General features: G+C 36.9%; 1 protein-coding gene across 6 annotated transcripts in view; it reads right to left on the reverse strand.

Moving 5' to 3' along the window:
- Positions 1-618: 618 nt before the first annotated feature.
- The window catches only part of Asic5 (acid sensing ion channel subunit family member 5), a 39,152-nt gene continuing 20,791 nt past the window's right edge, over positions 619-18,979 (reverse strand). For 4 of the 6 annotated variants that reach the window (XM_029475643.2, XM_029475640.2, XM_029475639.2 and 1 more), the window contains 8 exons: positions 16,668-16,905; positions 14,715-14,840; positions 12,732-12,881; positions 11,717-11,864; positions 9,888-9,944; positions 7,448-7,616; positions 2,297-2,388; positions 619-849 (listed from right to left, as the gene is read on the reverse strand). In XM_029475643.2, the coding sequence (XP_029331503.1) occupies positions 689-849; positions 2,297-2,388; positions 7,448-7,616; positions 9,888-9,944; positions 11,717-11,864; positions 12,732-12,881; positions 14,715-14,840; positions 16,668-16,905 (1,141 nt within the window). In that variant the 3' untranslated portion in view covers positions 619-688. The remainder of the gene's footprint in view (positions 850-2,296; positions 2,389-7,447; positions 7,617-9,887; positions 9,945-11,716; positions 11,865-12,731; positions 12,882-14,714; positions 14,841-16,667; positions 16,906-18,979) is intronic. The other 2 variants (XM_085835814.1, XM_085835815.1) reach the window with 2 other exon arrangements.

An 18,979-nucleotide genomic window follows, 5' to 3' on the forward strand; every position in this document is an offset into this window, starting at 1 on the left:
AGTCCATTGAAAATCAAGATAATCCCCACAGATATGCCCATGAGCCAACCTGAGCTATGTAATTCTTCAACTGAGGCTCTATTCCAGTGACTCTCAACCTTCTTAATGCTGTGATTCTTTAATATATTTTCTCATGATGTTGTGAACCCCCAACCATAAAATTATTCACACTGCTACTTCATAACTGTGCTTTTGCTACTGTTATGATCATAATGTAAATATTTGTGTTGCCCAGTGATCTTAAGTGACACCTGTGAAAGGGTCATTTGACCAAACAGAAGGGGTTGTGGCCCACAGTTAAGAATGGCTACTCTATTTCCAGGTGTCTCTAGAATGTGGCAGGTAGACATTAAAAAATTAATCACAGCCATATACAGTTAATTGGGTGTGATTAATGTACTTATATATAAAGATTTCCATTAATTATTATAAGAAGATTAAAATATGCCTACCATGTAATTGTTACTACTTTAATTGTTGAAGCTACAATAGAAAAAATAGACAGTACAGAACATTTTAAATAGACAGAAAAGTAAAGTGTGTGTACAGAAATGGGAATCTTCAATGATTTTTATTAGACTTTCCAAACTGTGACATAAAGTCTCATAACAGTGAATAAGCCATTATAATTAAATGTAGTATGAAAAGAAAACCAACACTTTTATTTTAATAGAATATTCATATTCTTCTAAACTGCCTGAGGTGGGGAAGTCCGCTGGATCGTTTCAAGTATTTTCAGCAAAAAGAAAATGAGTACCCAGTAGAAATTGGTGAAAACATATTCAATAATTTCTATAATTGTAATCAAACTAGCTCCACAGAATAGTCCCAGCTGACCGCCAACATCTGCTGTAATAAAAATTCATAAAGAAATTACATTTTATACAACAAAAAGTAAATATTATTATCATATATAATATTTGAATCCAATAATTTTATTACAACTGATATGTGATGATACATAAATTATATTATTATCAAATTTAGTATAAACAAAATAATACACACTAGTAACATGAAATAATAACATTCACACAAATCATTTCCAAAAGGAGATGGTATAAAACTATTTCCAATAATTGATTTAAAATTTGGAAGACTAGAATTCTTTGGAATTCTAGAATTAACTACAATGTAATGTGCACTCATGAAATGCTAAGCAGAACTGGAAATTGGTACCAAATGGCCTTACAGTGATTATGCTGTTTTCCAACAAGATAATTTTCATCATAAATATTAAAATGGTTCATTTAACCAAAATATATATTTATAACATTGCATTTTAAAACATGTTTTTAACTTACATCGAAACTCAAAACATTTCCATCTGAACAATTTGTAAGTGTGTGCTTCTAAGACACTAAGGACCCTCAGTTTTTGGCCTTCATCATGACCATCTCTAAAACCTTTCCATGTTCTCCAGAAAAACTCTGTTGAAAATAACCTCCTCATTCCCTCCATCCTCAAGAAGCCAGCCATCTCCCTTTTGCTTTCCCCCATAGATGTCCCTGTTCTAGTACTACCTTCTAAAGGAGATTACTCTATTAATCATCTGCTTGGACTCATCTTTAGAAAAGTGGTGTTTGCTAAATGCACCATGGAAGTCTGTTTTCTGCCAGAGATTTGAAGAATTTGGAAAATACCTCGCTACCCAGCTCTCAACTGCTTGATCTGACTAGGCTTATGCCTGCATCTAATGCTCTCCTCTGATTCCTGTGTGCCTTCCTCGAGTGTGTAACTGCATCTAGAAAATCAGTAGTTTGTTAAAGATTCCGTGCCACAATAGCAGAAGCTAAGAGCAGCTGTAAAGGAAATCAATAATATTGCTTGCTTAGGACCATTTTAATTTTCCCTGGGATGAAACCCTCTGTGGAAGTTTGAAGTAAAGTACTGTAGAGTAGTTACATAGGACATGTATGTGTGTGTGTATGTGTGTATAACTGTGGACACACACACACACAACATACATATAAATGTATATACATACTTATATAAATTTGGATATATACATATGTATACGTGTGGAGATACAAACACATATATACATATATGAGTGTGTGTGTGTGTGTGTGTGTATCATGATAGGCAGATTGAAGGGAAAGCAACTGTGAGTGAAACATCTTTTTTGGTAAATTCCTGTGGGGTGAGGTCACAGTGACCAGTGTCTCCTAGGGAGTACAAACACTGGTAGGAGACAAGGACAAATGGCTCTTCTTCCTTCACTGACAACCTGAGCTCTGTACAGAAAAGTAGTCTGACAGACAATGAGAGTTGAGGGAGGGGTTAACACACTTACCAAGTAACTCGGGCACACTCACGGCCTTTTGTTGCTGCGTAATCTTGTAGTTTAAGTCGCTATAGTTTATTTCAATGTTCACGAGATTCTCCCTAGGGATAAAAACAGAATGAACAAGGCCTGCAAGTGTCACCACAGTTTTTCATCTCCGTTTTAGATTCAGGAACCATTTAACATTGCAGTGGACCCAACATGAACTAGCTCAGTATTAATTCCATTAGCATTATCTTGCCATGGTGATATTTATAAAAACACACACATGCACCCCACACATACACACACATGCACACAACACACATGCACGCACATGTACACACGCACGAACACGTGCACACATACACACACACATACACAAAACCAAAACCACCTCTTTCCTCAACACCTCAAAAAGTTTCTATGCCTCATTTTTGAGAAACTGAAGAAAGACAGAAAATGTGATTATCTAACTGTGGCCCAATACATCTACAAACTTTTGGATTATAATCCTAATTCTAGTCTTGACTTTTCCAAGTTACTTAGATGATCATGAAGAAGTAGTGTTGTTTTCCTTGTCCAAGGTCAGTATAATAGAGCTGAGCTTACAGGGTTTAGTGAGAAATTAAATATGAACCAGAGTAAATATAAACCAGCTGTCCTACTGATAAATGCTGTCTTGTTTATTGTTGACATACTTGAACAAAGACTCTATTTTCTTAATGTACTCTATAGATCTTCACATGTGTTCAGAGTGGCTCAATGCCATCTTACAACCACAATTCTTTGTATAGTTGGAGGCCACAACTCTCTCTTTTCTCTACCTAGACCTCTATTTTAAATTCCAATCATGTATTTGATTGATTTTTGATAATTCCACCTGCTTGTCTAATAACTTAATGCATTCCAACTCATTCTAAATCAAACTCTTGATATTTTCCATTTGGCATCACTAACCAGTCTAAGAGGAAATCCTGTGTGTGGACCCATCAGTGTCTATATAGAGTCCCATTGCTTCATACCCATTGTCTCACACTCATTGCCTCACACTCACTGCTTCACAACCACTGCCTCACACCCATAGCCTCACACTCACTGCCTCACACCCATTGCCTCACACTCAGTGCCTCACACCCACTGCCTCACAAACATTGCCTCACACTCAGTGCCTCACACCCATTGCTTTAACTATCTCTCACCCATTGCCTCACACCCATTGCCTCACACACACCCACTGCCTCACACACTACTCTCCTCAAGATCACCCAATACATCATAATCTCACTAGGAGTTCTGTAGTAGTTGTCTGGCAAGACAAAATGCTTTAATTTGAGGTACCCCACCTCAATAAATACCATCTGTTCTCCACACCATAATCAATAATTTTTCAACCTGCTAAATCAGGACACACGGGCTTATTCCTCTGACAATCCTGTGGCACTGTTAGTGAAACATCTGCATGGACTTTTGTAGAATTCTGTTCACTTCTGCTCTAGGTCATTTCCACTCACAGTCCACAAACCTAAAGACAAGCCTTTTTTACTCTGGCTACTCTAAATGATTTTCATCCATCTTTTCTGTTACAGCCCATAACACTATTTAATACAACTTACATATTTGTCATCCACATCCTCCAGAGCAGAAATATGTGTAATAAGGCATGACTTTCATGTTTTATCCATCAAAACATTCCCATGCCTATCAGAGCCAGTGAATCCAACAACCCAATACATGTTTATTGTATATTTTTAAAATCACAACAACTTAAAGATGAAACCAACAAACCTGTGGCTAAATATTAACCTGCCTGTGCTGTAAACTGAAGTTGAAACCAATTACCACATGATCTTTAGATAGCAATAGAATTTTAATGGCGAATGAACCCTACTAACAATGTTTCCTGAAATAGCATAGCATTCCTCTAACATAGCTAAGAAACATGGATGTAAACCACTTTCCTTATTGGTTAAAGTCTGGGGAATCAATACTCTAATGTACTTAATTAAAAATGCTCCATTAATGTGTGTAGTCGATTTCCATTAATCCTAATGCCCCGTAACAGGAAAATGTTCAATCGTCACACAGATCCTCCTTGGCGGCTGTAATATTTATGAGGGATGAAAGAGTTACCAGAGTGAAAGACGTAACAGTGTTGTCATAGGAAGTCAGAAATTTTAGTGACACTCGCATCTTTGTGTTCTCTACTGTATTCTGAATTTGCATGCACACTGCTAATATTGTTTGACTTTCTGAGCTAAACATTAATGATCATTTACAGAGACTATCCATCTGTGTTTTCTGGAGATGATAAATTCCTCTTCTACACAAGTATTGTGATATTTATGCAACTTTTCTCTGTTGGTTGACTCATCCACCTGTGTGGGCCTCTGCAATGGAGACTTAGAGTAATAATTAAAAAAAATCATTCTATTAGTACAAGAGCACTTGCTTGTCTTAGGAAAAAAAACATTGTTATAAAATAAAATCAGTTTTAATAACAACAAAGAGGTAAAAGAAAAGTGATTATGTGTCTATATTACTAGCCTCTAAGGGCTTGAGTAGAATTAGTATAGCATTAGAGGGAATGACCTAGGTATGCACAAAGCAAGCCATTTTGTACAACTATTATTTCAAAAATTCTCCAGTAGAACAATTTAAAACACCCACTGTTATGACCAATACGATCTGCTCAAACTCTGTCACAAATGAACGTGAACTCCCTGCTACACTGTGGCCGTCCTCAGGTAAGTTAAACCTCCCTTCATCTACACACCAGTGCTCAGCAATAGCTGTGTGGAAGGCTTGCACAGCCACAGCCTGCAGTCCATTTCTGTTCCAGGAAGAAAGATGTGTAGTGTGCTTCGTGATTTCCTGAGAGGTTGTTTCGCTTTACATCTTATTGCTAATTCCATAGATACTACCTGGAATATGTTTCCTGACACTGTGGTAGAATCCTTTTAACATCTCGCTAGCTGCGTCTGGCAATCCCTGTGTCTGGACACATTCGGTCTGCTACTTGCTTTTTCATCCTGGTCATAGCTAGTCCCAATCACAAATGGTCACTGCCATGTTGATTAAGAGAGGTTTATTAGTAACAATCAGTGGGTTAGAAAAGGAAATAGTTAATGGTGTATATTTATGTGGGTTGTATTTCTAATTCATCAGTATGTCTCCAGTAACATACCTATATACCTTACAAATAAAATAATTCTGAATTCAGAAGGCATTTAAAAATGGTCTTCTATATCGTGCTTAAAGATATTGACATAACAATTCGCTCAGAACAGTTTTCCACATTTAAAACGAACACAGATGTATTTAAAAAAGATATAATTGTGATTTTTTTGTTTTTCTTTTTTATCTAGTATATGTTGTGATTTATACCTCAGAAGGCATGTTCTTTTGAAATGCCTTTTAAATTTTTCTGATTAGTAGAGATATCATCTATAATTTTTACAGGATTTTTAAAACTTTATTAAAACAAACCCTAAGGTAAACTCAATCAGAACATGCTTTCAGTAAGGTACTTGGCCATGCAAGTATCATGCAGTGAACGTTAACTTAGTCATTGTATTTTTTATTTTAGAAGTTATAAGTACTAATGCCAACATACTACTCCTGCTGGCCCTAAGTCTACAAACAAAACTGAAACACACACACACACACACACACACACACACACACACACAAACACACACACACACCACCTTAGCTTTCTGAGCTATAGTGCCTTTTGGTAAAACACTAGATAACTGTCTCTAAAGCCTGGCTAGGGGGTTCCCTGGAGTGGAGACCAAAGCTTACTACAGGCTTGGTAGCCTGACCACTTGAAAAGCAGATGTACCACATCTTCTGATTTGAAAACTCTCTTTCCAACTTCTTTTAAAAATATTGCTCAGTACCTCAGAACAGATCTGTGCATTTGTAGCACTGACCTTGGTTCCTGGTGCTTTCTACCTGCTTGGGTTTTCTAGAGATCACAACCTGTGTACGATGTAACAGTTACATTCAAAGATGAGCATCCTGTATGCATGGAGAGAGAGCTTGCTTAACAATACACTATGGTGGGAAATGGTTCAGCCAAACAAAGGGCTTCTTTTTCTTGTCATCAATAATTCTGAAGGCTTGATCCCACTCCATGGAGTCAATAATCTACATAAGTAAATTATTCCAAGTAGAAAAATATGGGCAAAAATTAGATCCTGGCAATTGTCTTTTTTCCTTTGTGTGTGACTATGAATATAAACTCAGGAAGACACAGCAAGGAATGAGAAAGTCAGCATTTGTCAGTAGGATAAGTCTCAGCAGTTTCTCTTGGTAACAATGAGGAATGAACCTGTTATAGGTGTTTTGGAGAACACACCATTTAAAGTCCTTGTCAAGGGCCACAAGCCAATATGTGTAGCATTGTTACCATACAATAGTTCCAGGTCCCTTCTTTTCACCATTCATTTCTGGTTGAGTAGTATTTCAGATAAGCATAGGCTTTTCAATGTTCTCTGTCTATGCCAGTCTGGAAAGTTTGTTACTAAAATGTGGCAAAAAATATTTTTAAAATGAGATGTGTTTGGCTTCCTTCCTCTAAAAGACATTAAAATTTCATTACAGCTTTGCTTTTATAATTTTCCAGGAGCAACATGGTGTGGAAAAGAGGAAACTAATTTGACACTAAGTGTTGGAGTTAGAATCCCATGCCATTGAAACTTAGTGAGCAGAGACCAAGTTCCTTCCACATCATTGGCTACCTTGGTAGTCAGTTATTTAAAACTCAATGAACTTCAATTTACTGTGGGAAAATAAAAATAATTTCTTCTTCACTTCCTTTATATAGTTATTAGGAGACTCAAAGCACAGAAGGAACAGGCAAAGGCTTGTTATACTTTAAGCATTAGCTAATATTAGTTAGCATTCACATTTCTCCAGCCAAGTTAGCAAAGGAAAAAAAAAACATGAATAATGTCTTCAGTCAGCATCCTAAGATTCGGTTTAAAAGCTAAAGTAGGGGGCAAGAAGATGTGATTCTACCTGGTTTTAAATTCCTATTGTTTTCTTTGTTAGCCCAATGACATCTGCATGGCCTTCTTCAATCGACTACCATGTCATTTCCTGAGACTCCAAGTGTTCAGTAAAGAAGAATTAGCATTAATCATGAATAATTTATAAGACTAACTTGATTACCGGATATATTCTTGGCTTTGATTCAATTTCTTGGCAAGAAATCTTGTTGCTCTTTGACTTGGGAAAGTAGAATAAGAAACAGTAGCTGGGTATTCTGTTTCCTCACATGACACAGGGCAGCTGGAGTTGTGTGTTCCCATTGTGCATAGTCCCTGACGCTCGATGTGATCTGAAATAGAAACCAGAACAATGGGCTCATAGAAGACTCCACAATGGAGGATAAAATTCATGATTTCTCCTTCTGTATTTAAAATGTAGTTAACTATGCTTAATATTTTGTAAGCCATGCTTATATTTTACTGTTAATAAAACCAACGAGGCAGAATATAAAAGTATGACTTTGATCCCCAGAGTCACTGGGGCCACATCTTCATTAAGAATGTGAAAGTCTAGGAAGCTCCTGGACTGTTTCCATGTCAGATCAACTGTTTGGACAGACCAGGATGGAGAGTAGTGTGTGCCATGCCATTTTGAGAGGAAGTCACAGATATAATTCTAGGCTACACTTATCTTTAGACTTATCTTAAATCAGAGTGAAATACTCTGTTGGCTTAAGGCTTCTTGTTTCTATGGTCCCTTAGCTTTTCAGATGGCCCCGAGATTCTCTGTCTACCAAGTTGTCACCTTTTAACTGTCACACTACGCATTCCTCTACCTACATACACACAATCCAACACACATAACTTCAACTGCTATTTTCACACAGACACTCGCACACATGTACTCTGACATACTCCCACACTCATACCCACTAACCACCTACACATGCAGGGATGTGCACACTCACACACTCACACTCACACTCACACACTCTGACACCCTCATGTGCTCCTAACACTGTTCTCACAATCACAGGACAGCTTTGTGACCCTATTTTATTACAGCAGCCCCCAAACTGCTACATGTGTAACTTTTCCTGGGCTCTCTCTGCAGCTTTCACCAGAAATAGGAAAGCATCAGTTTGGCAACATAAATCTGATTCATTTTGTTTCTGGTATGACATTTGCATATTTGGTTGGGCAACTCAAGACAATATAAATTCTACTTTATCAATAGACCTTGAAATATTTTATAACAATTGAAAATAAAATGTTAATTCTATTGCTGCTGTCTTAAAGATATTTCTAGAATGGGTTGGAAAAGAAGGCTTTCATAGAAGACTAGAATGGTTAGTTATGTCAACTTAGAAAAACCTAGAATCGTCTGGGAAGAGAATTTCAATTAGAGATTATCTAGATTGGGTTGGCTGAGGCCATGCCTACAGTATATATTTATTTTGCTATTAATTAAGGTGAGAACAGTTACTAACTGCGCGTGGGAAGATTTAAGACACAGTTTCGCAACCCATGGGTTGTGATCCACTCTCTAAGTTAAGTAATTCTTTTACAGGAGCCACCTAAGACCATTGGAAAACACAGATATTCACATTATAATTCATAACAGGACAATTACAGTTATGAAGTAGCAACATAAATAATGTTATGGTTTGGGGCTGCCACAACATGAAGGTATTAACAGTCACAGCACTAGAAATGCTGACAACCACTGATTTAAGGGATCTTGAAGATCTTGAAATGCATGAGCTGGGGAAGTAAGGTGGGAACAGGTGTGCATTCACCAGCTCACTCCTCCCTGCTCTTGACTGTGTCTGTAACATGTGATGTGATCCGCAGTCCCTGCCTCTCACCACCTTGTTCTCCCACAGTGAGAAACTGTAGATAGGCTAGAATTGGGAGCCTTTCTCCTTTCTCTTATGGTTGTTTCCATAAGTTCTTATGTCCCAACAACAGAAACAAACATATATAAGATATTACATTTTAGGAGAGCGACCAATGATGTCAAAAACCTTAATATGAAGTTAATTATATGGCTCAAATTATATAAACATAGAATATAACATTGGGATCTATGAAAATATGTAGGCAAAATAAATCCATTTAAATTGTTGTCAATGAATAAGACAGTTGTGTTTATGAGTCTATTTACACAAAATGTTATGTGTGACAAGTGTGTGTAAATAAAAGAATGGTTCTTAGAAAATAGAAGTGATTTTCAAACTAACAAGCTTTTACTGAGTATTATGTGTTTCATTTTCTAATTTGGAATATTTCATCTAGTGGTAAAAATGTTTTAGTAATGCCATAAAAATCCAGGATATTTTGATAATATAGAGAGCAGAGGTTATAAACAACATAACAATTTGGAAATAAACCTGCCAGCTCTTGCTGGTACTTTGTTATCATGACCTCTAACCTAGAGATAACTTGTGGTCAGAGGGAATTTTCTTTTACTATCTATGTTTATGTAGCAAATAGTAAGGAAATTCTAAAAAATCTTTATGTAGCTTTTTTTTTCATTTCTGGTATGTCTATAATGTTTCATGTCTTATAACTAAATAATCTTATATAAGCTTTCAAAGTAAAAGAGTCAAGCCACTTACCAAGGATGGGAGACACACAGTTGTAGTATTTTAGTAGGTCACACTCTACACCATTTCCTTAAAAACAGCAAGTGTAACATATAAAGAGTTTTCTGGAAGTAAATTTCTCCCATTAAAGATGATAAAGTTTTGCATTGTACACCTATCTGGAGAGGTACTTCAGGGATTGATTCTGGATATGGTTACCTGATTTCACTGGAGTCTTTACTTAAAAGGGTGCAGTTCATTGAATTGAGGACCTTATACATGCTAAGCACACTTCCAACACTGAGACACCTCACCACTGAAACAGCCACCCCCTCTACTGACACAGTCACCCCCTCCACTGACACAGTCACCCCCTCCACTGACACAGTCACCTCCTCCACTGACACAGCCACCCCCTCTACTGACACAGTCAACCCTCCACTAATACAGTCACCCCTCCACTGACACAGTCACCCCCACCACTGAGACACATATGGGCCCCATACTTTTGATAAAATTAGCAACCTAAATCAAAAGAACATTTCTTCCCTACATCTTCCTGCCTATTTATCCCTCGTGGATGCTTATTCCTTGGAATATGAACTCACAGACATACCAAAATCCAAGGAAATTGATTGTTAAGAAGAACACTGTTTGGATTCTTTTTGCTCGTCTCTTCAAATCAAGTCTTTGTGTTTATTTTTGTCTAATTTTATCCTGTTCCATAATCTTACGATGTAGGAATTATCATTTTCCAGATGAATAAATAAATTTCAGAGTGGTTTGTCCTAGACTATGTAGTTAGAGAGGCTTTGGAGTACTCTATCTTATATCCTGCTCTGTATATATATTAACATTATTTTTTTGCTATTAGTACTAATACATAAGTATATATGCAAAATGTTCTTATCCACAATGATACACACAATGTTGAGGTTGTATAAGTGCCAATATTCATCATGCACCTCACATAGATCTTGAGACAAAGAAGAAAAATCAATTTACAGTATATATAGGTTTACTCCCTGGTCAGATTAAAACAAAAAAAAAACAAACATGGCCTTTAAATCTAGCAGGGTATTTGTTTATTGGTATAGCACATGTGGTTTCTGAGATTAGCCACAATGCTTACTCAATAATCCTCAAACTCTAAAGGAGACCGTCCTCTGAGAATTGTGGACAATTGTAAGAATACTTTTGAGAGTATAGAGGAGAGTTATTCGTGTCTCAAGTAGAAGAAATTTAAAAGAGTAGGAGGAGGAAGAGGAGAGGGGAGGAGGAGGAGGAGGAGGAGGAGGAGGAGGAGGAGGAGGAGGAGGAAAAGAGGGAAAGAGGAGGGGAGGAAAGAGAAATAATGTGCTAGTGCACACTTCCATTTTTCTTACTTTTTAGTGAAATAATATTTTTGTGAGGCTTATTGAGAAACATATAGAGATAGAAACTGATAGATAAATAGAAAGAGAGAGCGAGAGAGCTAGAATGAGAGATTATGAATGATTTGGCTAGGTCACAGCAGCGAGGGAAGTCATCAAACTCTTCTTCGGTCTTTCCATTTTCAATGGTGTAATCGCCTACATCTCTTTATGAATACCCCAAGGAAAGGCAGCAGAATAAATATCAATTAAATTGTTCATCACTTCTTGGTTTTTTTTCTTACAAGGACCCTGCCCCTGAGGACACAGTTCTCCTATTCCACAGAAAACAGAAAAGATAATTTTCTCTTCCAAAAATCTCTGTGATGTTTCCCTGCTTTCAAATGTACCCGCTGAGGTTATCTGGGAATGGAAAGCAACTCAAGGACACACTAACTTCCTCCTTTTCAAATTAAGCAGTGTGGGAAGAACTTATCAGTCTCCATCTACCTGGAAGCAGGAAGGGCAGACATCCACATAGCCTTTGTATATGCCAGGCTTTGCACTCCTTCAGACAACCATAAGTGCTGTAGGTAATGAAGTTTCTCAGTTTGATGTTGGGATTGCATTCTCCCCATGGGTACTCCTGGTGGACAGTCTGAAGGCAGAACAGATGTTTGTTAGGGGGACTGAACTCTGTTGATCCATGTATGCTGTAGACTTTTGCTTACCTCACAGTTCTTCCTTTATTTTTTTGATACACTAAATTTACCCATTTGTCCACACTTCTATCATGAAAGTCCCTGAAGACCACTATCAATAGCAGCCTTTAAACATGTAAGCTAAATGTTAATGAAAACATATAGGCCAACCATTTGAAAACTTAATTCATATAAGAACAAAAAACATTTATGCAAATATTATGTCCTGGTTGTACTCAGGGTACTCACGACTCATTCATCAATATGACAGAAGTCTGTCCTTTACGGAGCAACCACCATCTAATGTGCAGTAAGTAGGGGCCATTTTATGTTACTTCACTTAAACTTTCTAACTCTGGAAAGGACAAGCTGTCCATATGCCAAGAGAACAAGGAAGTGGATGCAAATTCAGAAAGCTAATTAGTGAATTTCCTGAGTAAAACAGCCACGTGGAAGCCTGCCATAAGGGCTAGCTGGTCTCAGTGGCTGCTTCTCTTCCACTTTAATTTTTTAGGTGACTTCTTAAAGGAAGCATTCAATTCTAAAGCTTACTTTTGGTCCTGTTTTAAAACAGATCTGAAGTTACCTTGGATTTAATAGGCTTCTGTGGGATTTTTCTCTAAATAGGCTAACTTAGGTTGGACATAGAAATATACTGCCTAGGAGCCTACAGTTAAAGGAAAGGGGATCTGTAATGTAATGCTGGCCTGTTCAACCATGGTTAAAAGCACTGGAGAAAAAGATGTCCCGTAAGAAAGGTCGTGTGTTTAATGGATTTCATCACCAGCTAATTCTTTCTGCCTCCACATCTCTCAAGTTCTTACCTTCAGTTGGCGGATGGTCACCCGTGCATGCATTCCCACAGGAGAAGACAAACCTAAGCCATCAAACTGTGGCTCCTTCTTTGGTGAGTGAATAACAAAGATGACCCCAGCATCAGCAAAACCAGGGACTGGGTTGTCAGTGAATTCCTCCTGAAATGAACACAGATGTGGTTTTATCGATTCATATTGAATTCGATTTCCTAAAGTTAGTTATACCATATTAGGCTTCAAATCTATTATGTGTGAGAGATGTGGAAATTTGTTGTCTAAAACACCCCTTTTTCAGGCTGGATCATATAGGTTCCTGCTTCTGAGTGAGTGTACCAATGCTCCTGTGTCAGTTGCTCCTGAGTGAATCCACATTGTTTTCCCTGATGACCTCCTTTCCTCTGTTCTTCTCATCTCCCAAGTGACTTTCAGAAATTCCTACTTGCCTGTTCTGTTTTGCTACAAATGCATTAGAGAACCATTGGACTCTCTCTTCTCTCTAATTAAAGCCCAGACCTTATTTAAAATTCAAATGTATTCTTTAATGATTGTTGAAATTAACACTATTTCTTTAACAATACTTTTTTAAAAATTATTTATTTGATGTATATGAGCACACAGTTGCTGTCTTCAGACACACCAGAAGATGGCATCAGATCCCATTACAGAAGGCTGTGAGCCACTAGGTGGTTGCTGAGAATTGAACTCAGGACCTCTAGAAGAGGAGTCAGTGCTCTTAACCACTGAAGCATCTCTCCAACCCAACAACAACTTTTGTTTTTTAAATATATAAATGCATATTAGGTAAAGATCCAAGTAAATTTCTAGTGATGCAGTAGTTTCGGGCTATAAAAAGGTGGGTGTGTGCATATAAGAATTCTGCAGTGAATCAATCCACTGTTGTGCAACCATCCTTAAGGAGCATACTTTAGGTTCCTGTAATTCAGAGACCCATTTCTACTGGATATTTTAAAACACTCTAAGAAACATTGACAAGGTTGGTTTAGAGAAATAGCTCGGTGCAATTTACTTACAGAACATTATATTGCATTTGTAGATTTCAATTGTATTATATACACTTATTTTGGATTATCTCCTAATAAAAATTCATAATTAATGTTTAAACTAACACTAGGGCTATTATCTAAATACTTTAAATATTGGTCAAATATTTGCTGAGTGCAGGGTTGCAGTTTGACCTTAATATAATTATTTTGAGTGGGACACAGGAGGAAGTTGTAAATATATTAACAGAAAGCCACGCCTTTATTAATGTTTATGGGAATAGAGTAATTTGCTATGATTCAAAAATGAGGTGACCATTGCTCTCTGATGTTCATTGTCTTTGAATACTTAGTATATCAGAATGGCAGAAATCATGTATAAAGCATAGGGCAGGGCTGGGAGCTAGTCATCTAGTGCCTTTGTAGTAAGTGCAATGCAATTCTTAGATGTTGTAATACCCGAGTCCCAAGTCAAAACTAACTTTCTAGGCCAATCACCAAGCAAAAAGAAACCATTGATCGATGAGGCTTTAAGTAAAGTACACTCTTGTACTATTCTTACTGAGTATGTTTTCGTCTTTTCAGAGAATTCTATGACTAATAAAGTACACACAGAGTTATTCTAAAAACATACTTCAATGTTTCAATGTCCAGATGAAAATCCTACTACAATTATGTTTTTAAACTGTCATAAGCTATGTACACAGCATGATAGAACTTGCCATTTCTTTATTCTGTTACACGAACAGTCCCTGGAATCATGATAATAGAAGTGAGTAGAACACTGAAAATGTCTAGCTTATGCCTGGATGATCTCCTTTCTGAAACTCTAAGACAACAGTAATTCACAATCCATGGGGCATTTGGAAAATGTGTCCAGGGGTGAGATAAACTCTGCTGGTACAAGTTATTTGACAGAACAGTAAAAGTGGAAACCTGTGCCCTCTCTCGTTGCTTTTCCACGCAGACAGAGATGAAGCAAAGTGGATACCTGGTGGACATCGAGGAGCAGCTTCAAGCCTCTTCCGGACAAACTCACTTTATTCTTGCTTTGGATATTCTCACCGTAGTTAAAAGTGAAGCAATTCCCATATTCAGTAAAGACGTGCTTGAAATCCTTCAATATGAAAATGAGCCAAATAGAGAATAATCAGTAGGAAATTCCTCAGGGTTCCCAAATTCCAATTACTCTATCATTTTTTTATATTTGCAAATGTTTATATGAGGAGGCCTATATTAGCAAGATTTGATAGTTTGGCAAGTTTTGCATGTATTTGATGAACAGTTTTCACTTGTATAATGAACTTTTAGGTAAATTTTCATGTTATTTTAATTGATACAATTTTACATATGATTAAGCTTTTTTCAATTTAAAATGACTTGTTTCAGTTTTTTGGTAATGATTCACAAAAATCATGTTAGCCTTTGATGAGTGGCTTCCGCACCCTTCTTTTGAGCACTCAGGGCTCCCTCCTCATGTTCCCTGGAAGCAGTCATATTTTGCTTCCAACTGATCTCTTTTGATAATCCACTCCATTCTCAGAGATATACTTGTTATATAAGCTTGATGATCTGCAAGCCCCAACCTCTTTCCTCTGCAACTGGTTTAAGAACAAAAAGAGACTTCCATTAAATTATCATCTTGATTCTTGAGTGTCTGGATTCTAACGTGTCACTGTGAGAAAAGTATTGGCGGCTGAAGTTTTGGCTCTCTGTGTGAAGAGAGCATATCAAAAGTAGACCGGCAAAGTTAGGAGATGGAAAGTTGGCTCATGGGTATAGCATTTTCTAAAGCCAGTTCCGTTTTTGATTACCCACTTAACTAAACCAATTAATATATTTTACTTCACAGATTACTAAAATTCCATTTCTGTATTAGTGAACACAAAGTGAGGAGGAGACCTGTTTACGTTAAAGGTCAGGTCATCTCCACTGCTTATTTTCATCCCCATCAAGTCTCTCTTGGGGATTTCTCTTATATATCTGTTATATCATTAAAGAATGAAATTGATATTAATTTTGAATCTATCTCATAACGTAGAGACATGGAGATGTAGAAAATAAGAGCTCAGAATCCAGGCATGTTGTACTTTATCCTAGGCTAATTGTGTAAAACAGAATTTTAGATGTTACATGTTCACACAAAGCTCATTCAACATCTCCTGCATGTGACACAAGATAATATAATTCTTAGTTGAAAGCTGGAAGGCTTGCTTTCTGTGTATTCTCAGAAAGTGCTTCTAACTTAGATATAGTGTGATACCTGCTTAAGATGGACAGAAGTGTTTTCCTCAAATACGTTGTTGAAGGATGAGGAAAATTTTGAAGTATTCTATTGTGTTAAGCTGTTTTATTCTTTTAAATACTATGGTTCAATTAAATCTTCAAAACCATTGTCATTTAACATTTTTATATAACCTGCCCTCTCCTCTTCCCATTCTCACTCTGTGTGTGTGTGTGTGTGTGTGTGTGTGTGTGTGTGTGTGTGTAACTGTGTATGATGTACATATATGTGCAATGGCAAAGAACAACTCTGATTGCCCTAATGTCCTTATGTCCTTGAGTTTAGCTAGTATCCAGCCCAGACAAGATTCTAGTCTTTGCTTTCCACAGTGCTGAAGCTATAGGCACACACAGACTACCAGATATTTTTTGTAAGGGTCCTGGATCTGAATTCACACCACTATGCCTGTACAGCAAGTAACATTCTTACCCTTCAACCATCCCTCCAGCCCCTTATATATAACTTCTTGAAAGAAGAAATGTATCTCACATGGATGCCACATCTCCTAATATTATAAAGCAAGAGGTAGCAGAGCTAATGAAAATTTAAGTACATAAACTTAGGTTGCTTTCTCAATGGATTGGTTTTATTTGAGCATAAAACAGAACGAAGTGATAGTCTAGTATTTTGATTATATTTGGAGAAATGTTCAAACATTACCTTTGGACTGCATGTTTTGCCAAAGAACTCACAGTGCACCAAAGTGTCGTTATTGAGATAAAAACCACTGTTCTTGACAAACTCTGTAATGCTGAAGTTTTGGTGATTCGTAACAAAATCTAAGGTCTCTGGAGAGACAGTGTGGTTGGCACTTGTTTCCTGAAGGCGGAGGACTTTGGAGACTATGTCCCACAAGAAGAAAATGATGCCAAATCTAGATACTGCTTCTGTTTGGAATCTATTAATAGGGATGAAGGCATTGGTTACATTGATAATACTTAAATTTTCTAGAAGACAGAAACAAGGCAAAACTACATCAGTAAAAGGTTAGATTTGTTAAGCAATTTCCACTGTGCATTGTGTTCAGATTTTTATTTGCATGCCTTATTCCTTGCATTTCTCAAAATGACAGCAATTATTTCATATTTTGATCTATCAACACCAAAGTGAGCAGCTTCCCTCTCTTCTCTTTGACTGGCAGTGGAATGTGTGGTCCAATGTTGGTAGGGTTCCATGCCATGCAGCACATAGTTTACATATCATTCTAGAATCTTCTTATATTCTAGACTTTGCCATTTATTTCTTTGTAAAACTATTATGAATTTGGCTTAACTGATCATAAAGGCAGAAATTAGATATTCATTAGAGTGATGTTATGAATATACTATGTAGTATCTATGCCAGTTGAGCATAGTTGTGTCACATGGTTTAGCATAATGCTCTCCAAACCTATCCGTGGTACAGACAAAAGATTTTCAGTTTTAACGCTTAATATATAAGGATGCATATTGTGCACATGTTCTATTGCTTCGTTATCCATTCATCAGCTGATGGCCTTTCATATCATTCCTGTCTGCTGATCACTAAATGGTGCTGTAGTCATTGTTGGCATCTACATACCTGGATGTGAATATTAACATTCTTTTCTTTAAATAACTAGCCAGCAGTCAGCTTTCTGGATGTTGAGTTCTAGACTTAGTTTATTGAGTAAGCGTAGTCCTACTTTCACATAGTTGTAAGAATTTAACTCCCAGCAGTGTGTAAAGTTTACCCCTTTCCCACAACCTCACAGGTGCTTGTTAGCCGTTATATTTTTAGAAATAGGTATTCTTGCATGGGGGGATTGATGGCTCCTGGTGGTCCTGACCTAGATTTTATTTTCATTCATTTTTCCTTTTCGGGGGGGGGGGTGTTGTTTATTTACTTAGTAGTTTCTGTTGAGCTACTTATGAAATGATTATCACAAAGTTCTACTGAATATAATTAAAACATTTTATATATTTCTCAAGTTTTTATATCTACAGATATTATCCTAGTGATGATAATAATTACCATTACATGTCTGTTTTCACTTATTTAAATGTAAACTTTTATGTATCGCCCCCACCACATCTGCTCCACTTCCAACCCTTCCTGTGTCTACCTCCCAAATTTACAATCTATTCTTTAATTTTTATTGCTGTGTGTGTGTGTAAAACTATAAAATGTTTTTTGTTTTAAATGTTTTCTTTGTAGTATAAGCCATAGTGGATGAGTATGAAACAGATGCAAAACAAAGAAACAAACAAACAAAAAAAAACCCTAAGCCAATATTAGGTGACAACTCTAAACATGCCAAAAAGTGCAGTGGTTTTCATGGTCAACATCTAGTATTCTCTTGTGTCTGATTCCAGCATCTCTGGTCCTCCCATGCCAGCCTCCATCCTGACTCTGCAAGCAGTCTGCTTGTCACTCTGAGACCCTCCTGGCATTCATTATGTCCTGATGCCTCATAGCCTCTCTGATCTTGCTCTAAATAATTTCTGGAAACTATTTTTCGGGAGTTAGTAACTGATTTGGATATAAAGCACAATTTTTACCCTGAATCCATGGCCACTCTCCAACTTTTGATACCCTATAAAGACTAAGATGAAAAGCCTCTCACAAGATTCATTTCTATAGTCATTTGAAGTTAAATGAACTAGTCTTTCAAAATTAGCCTTCCTGTGGATGGCATAAGTGTAATGAATAAAGTTATTAAATTTTATATGTTTTAATAATTACTATTATTTATGCCATTCAAAATTTTTTCTTGAACTACATGTGTTACACTAACAAAGTTTGAGTCTACAGTGATATTTTACCATATTAAATAATGTAATTAAAGCCTAGTTGCACACATACACACACCTGCACACACACGTATATATGCACACATGAACACACATACACACACTCATAAATAAACATGCATATACATTTACACAGATTTGGGGAACATAAGTAAGCACAATGGCTGTAAAGACAGAGACACAGAAGAACGGGAGCCATGG

The sequence above is a fragment of the Mus caroli genome, unplaced genomic scaffold (genome assembly GCF_978045245.1).
Source record: "Mus caroli unplaced genomic scaffold, Mus_caroli_1 scaffold_3, whole genome shotgun sequence".
In the NCBI taxonomy this organism is placed as follows: domain Eukaryota; kingdom Metazoa; phylum Chordata; class Mammalia; order Rodentia; family Muridae; genus Mus; species Mus caroli.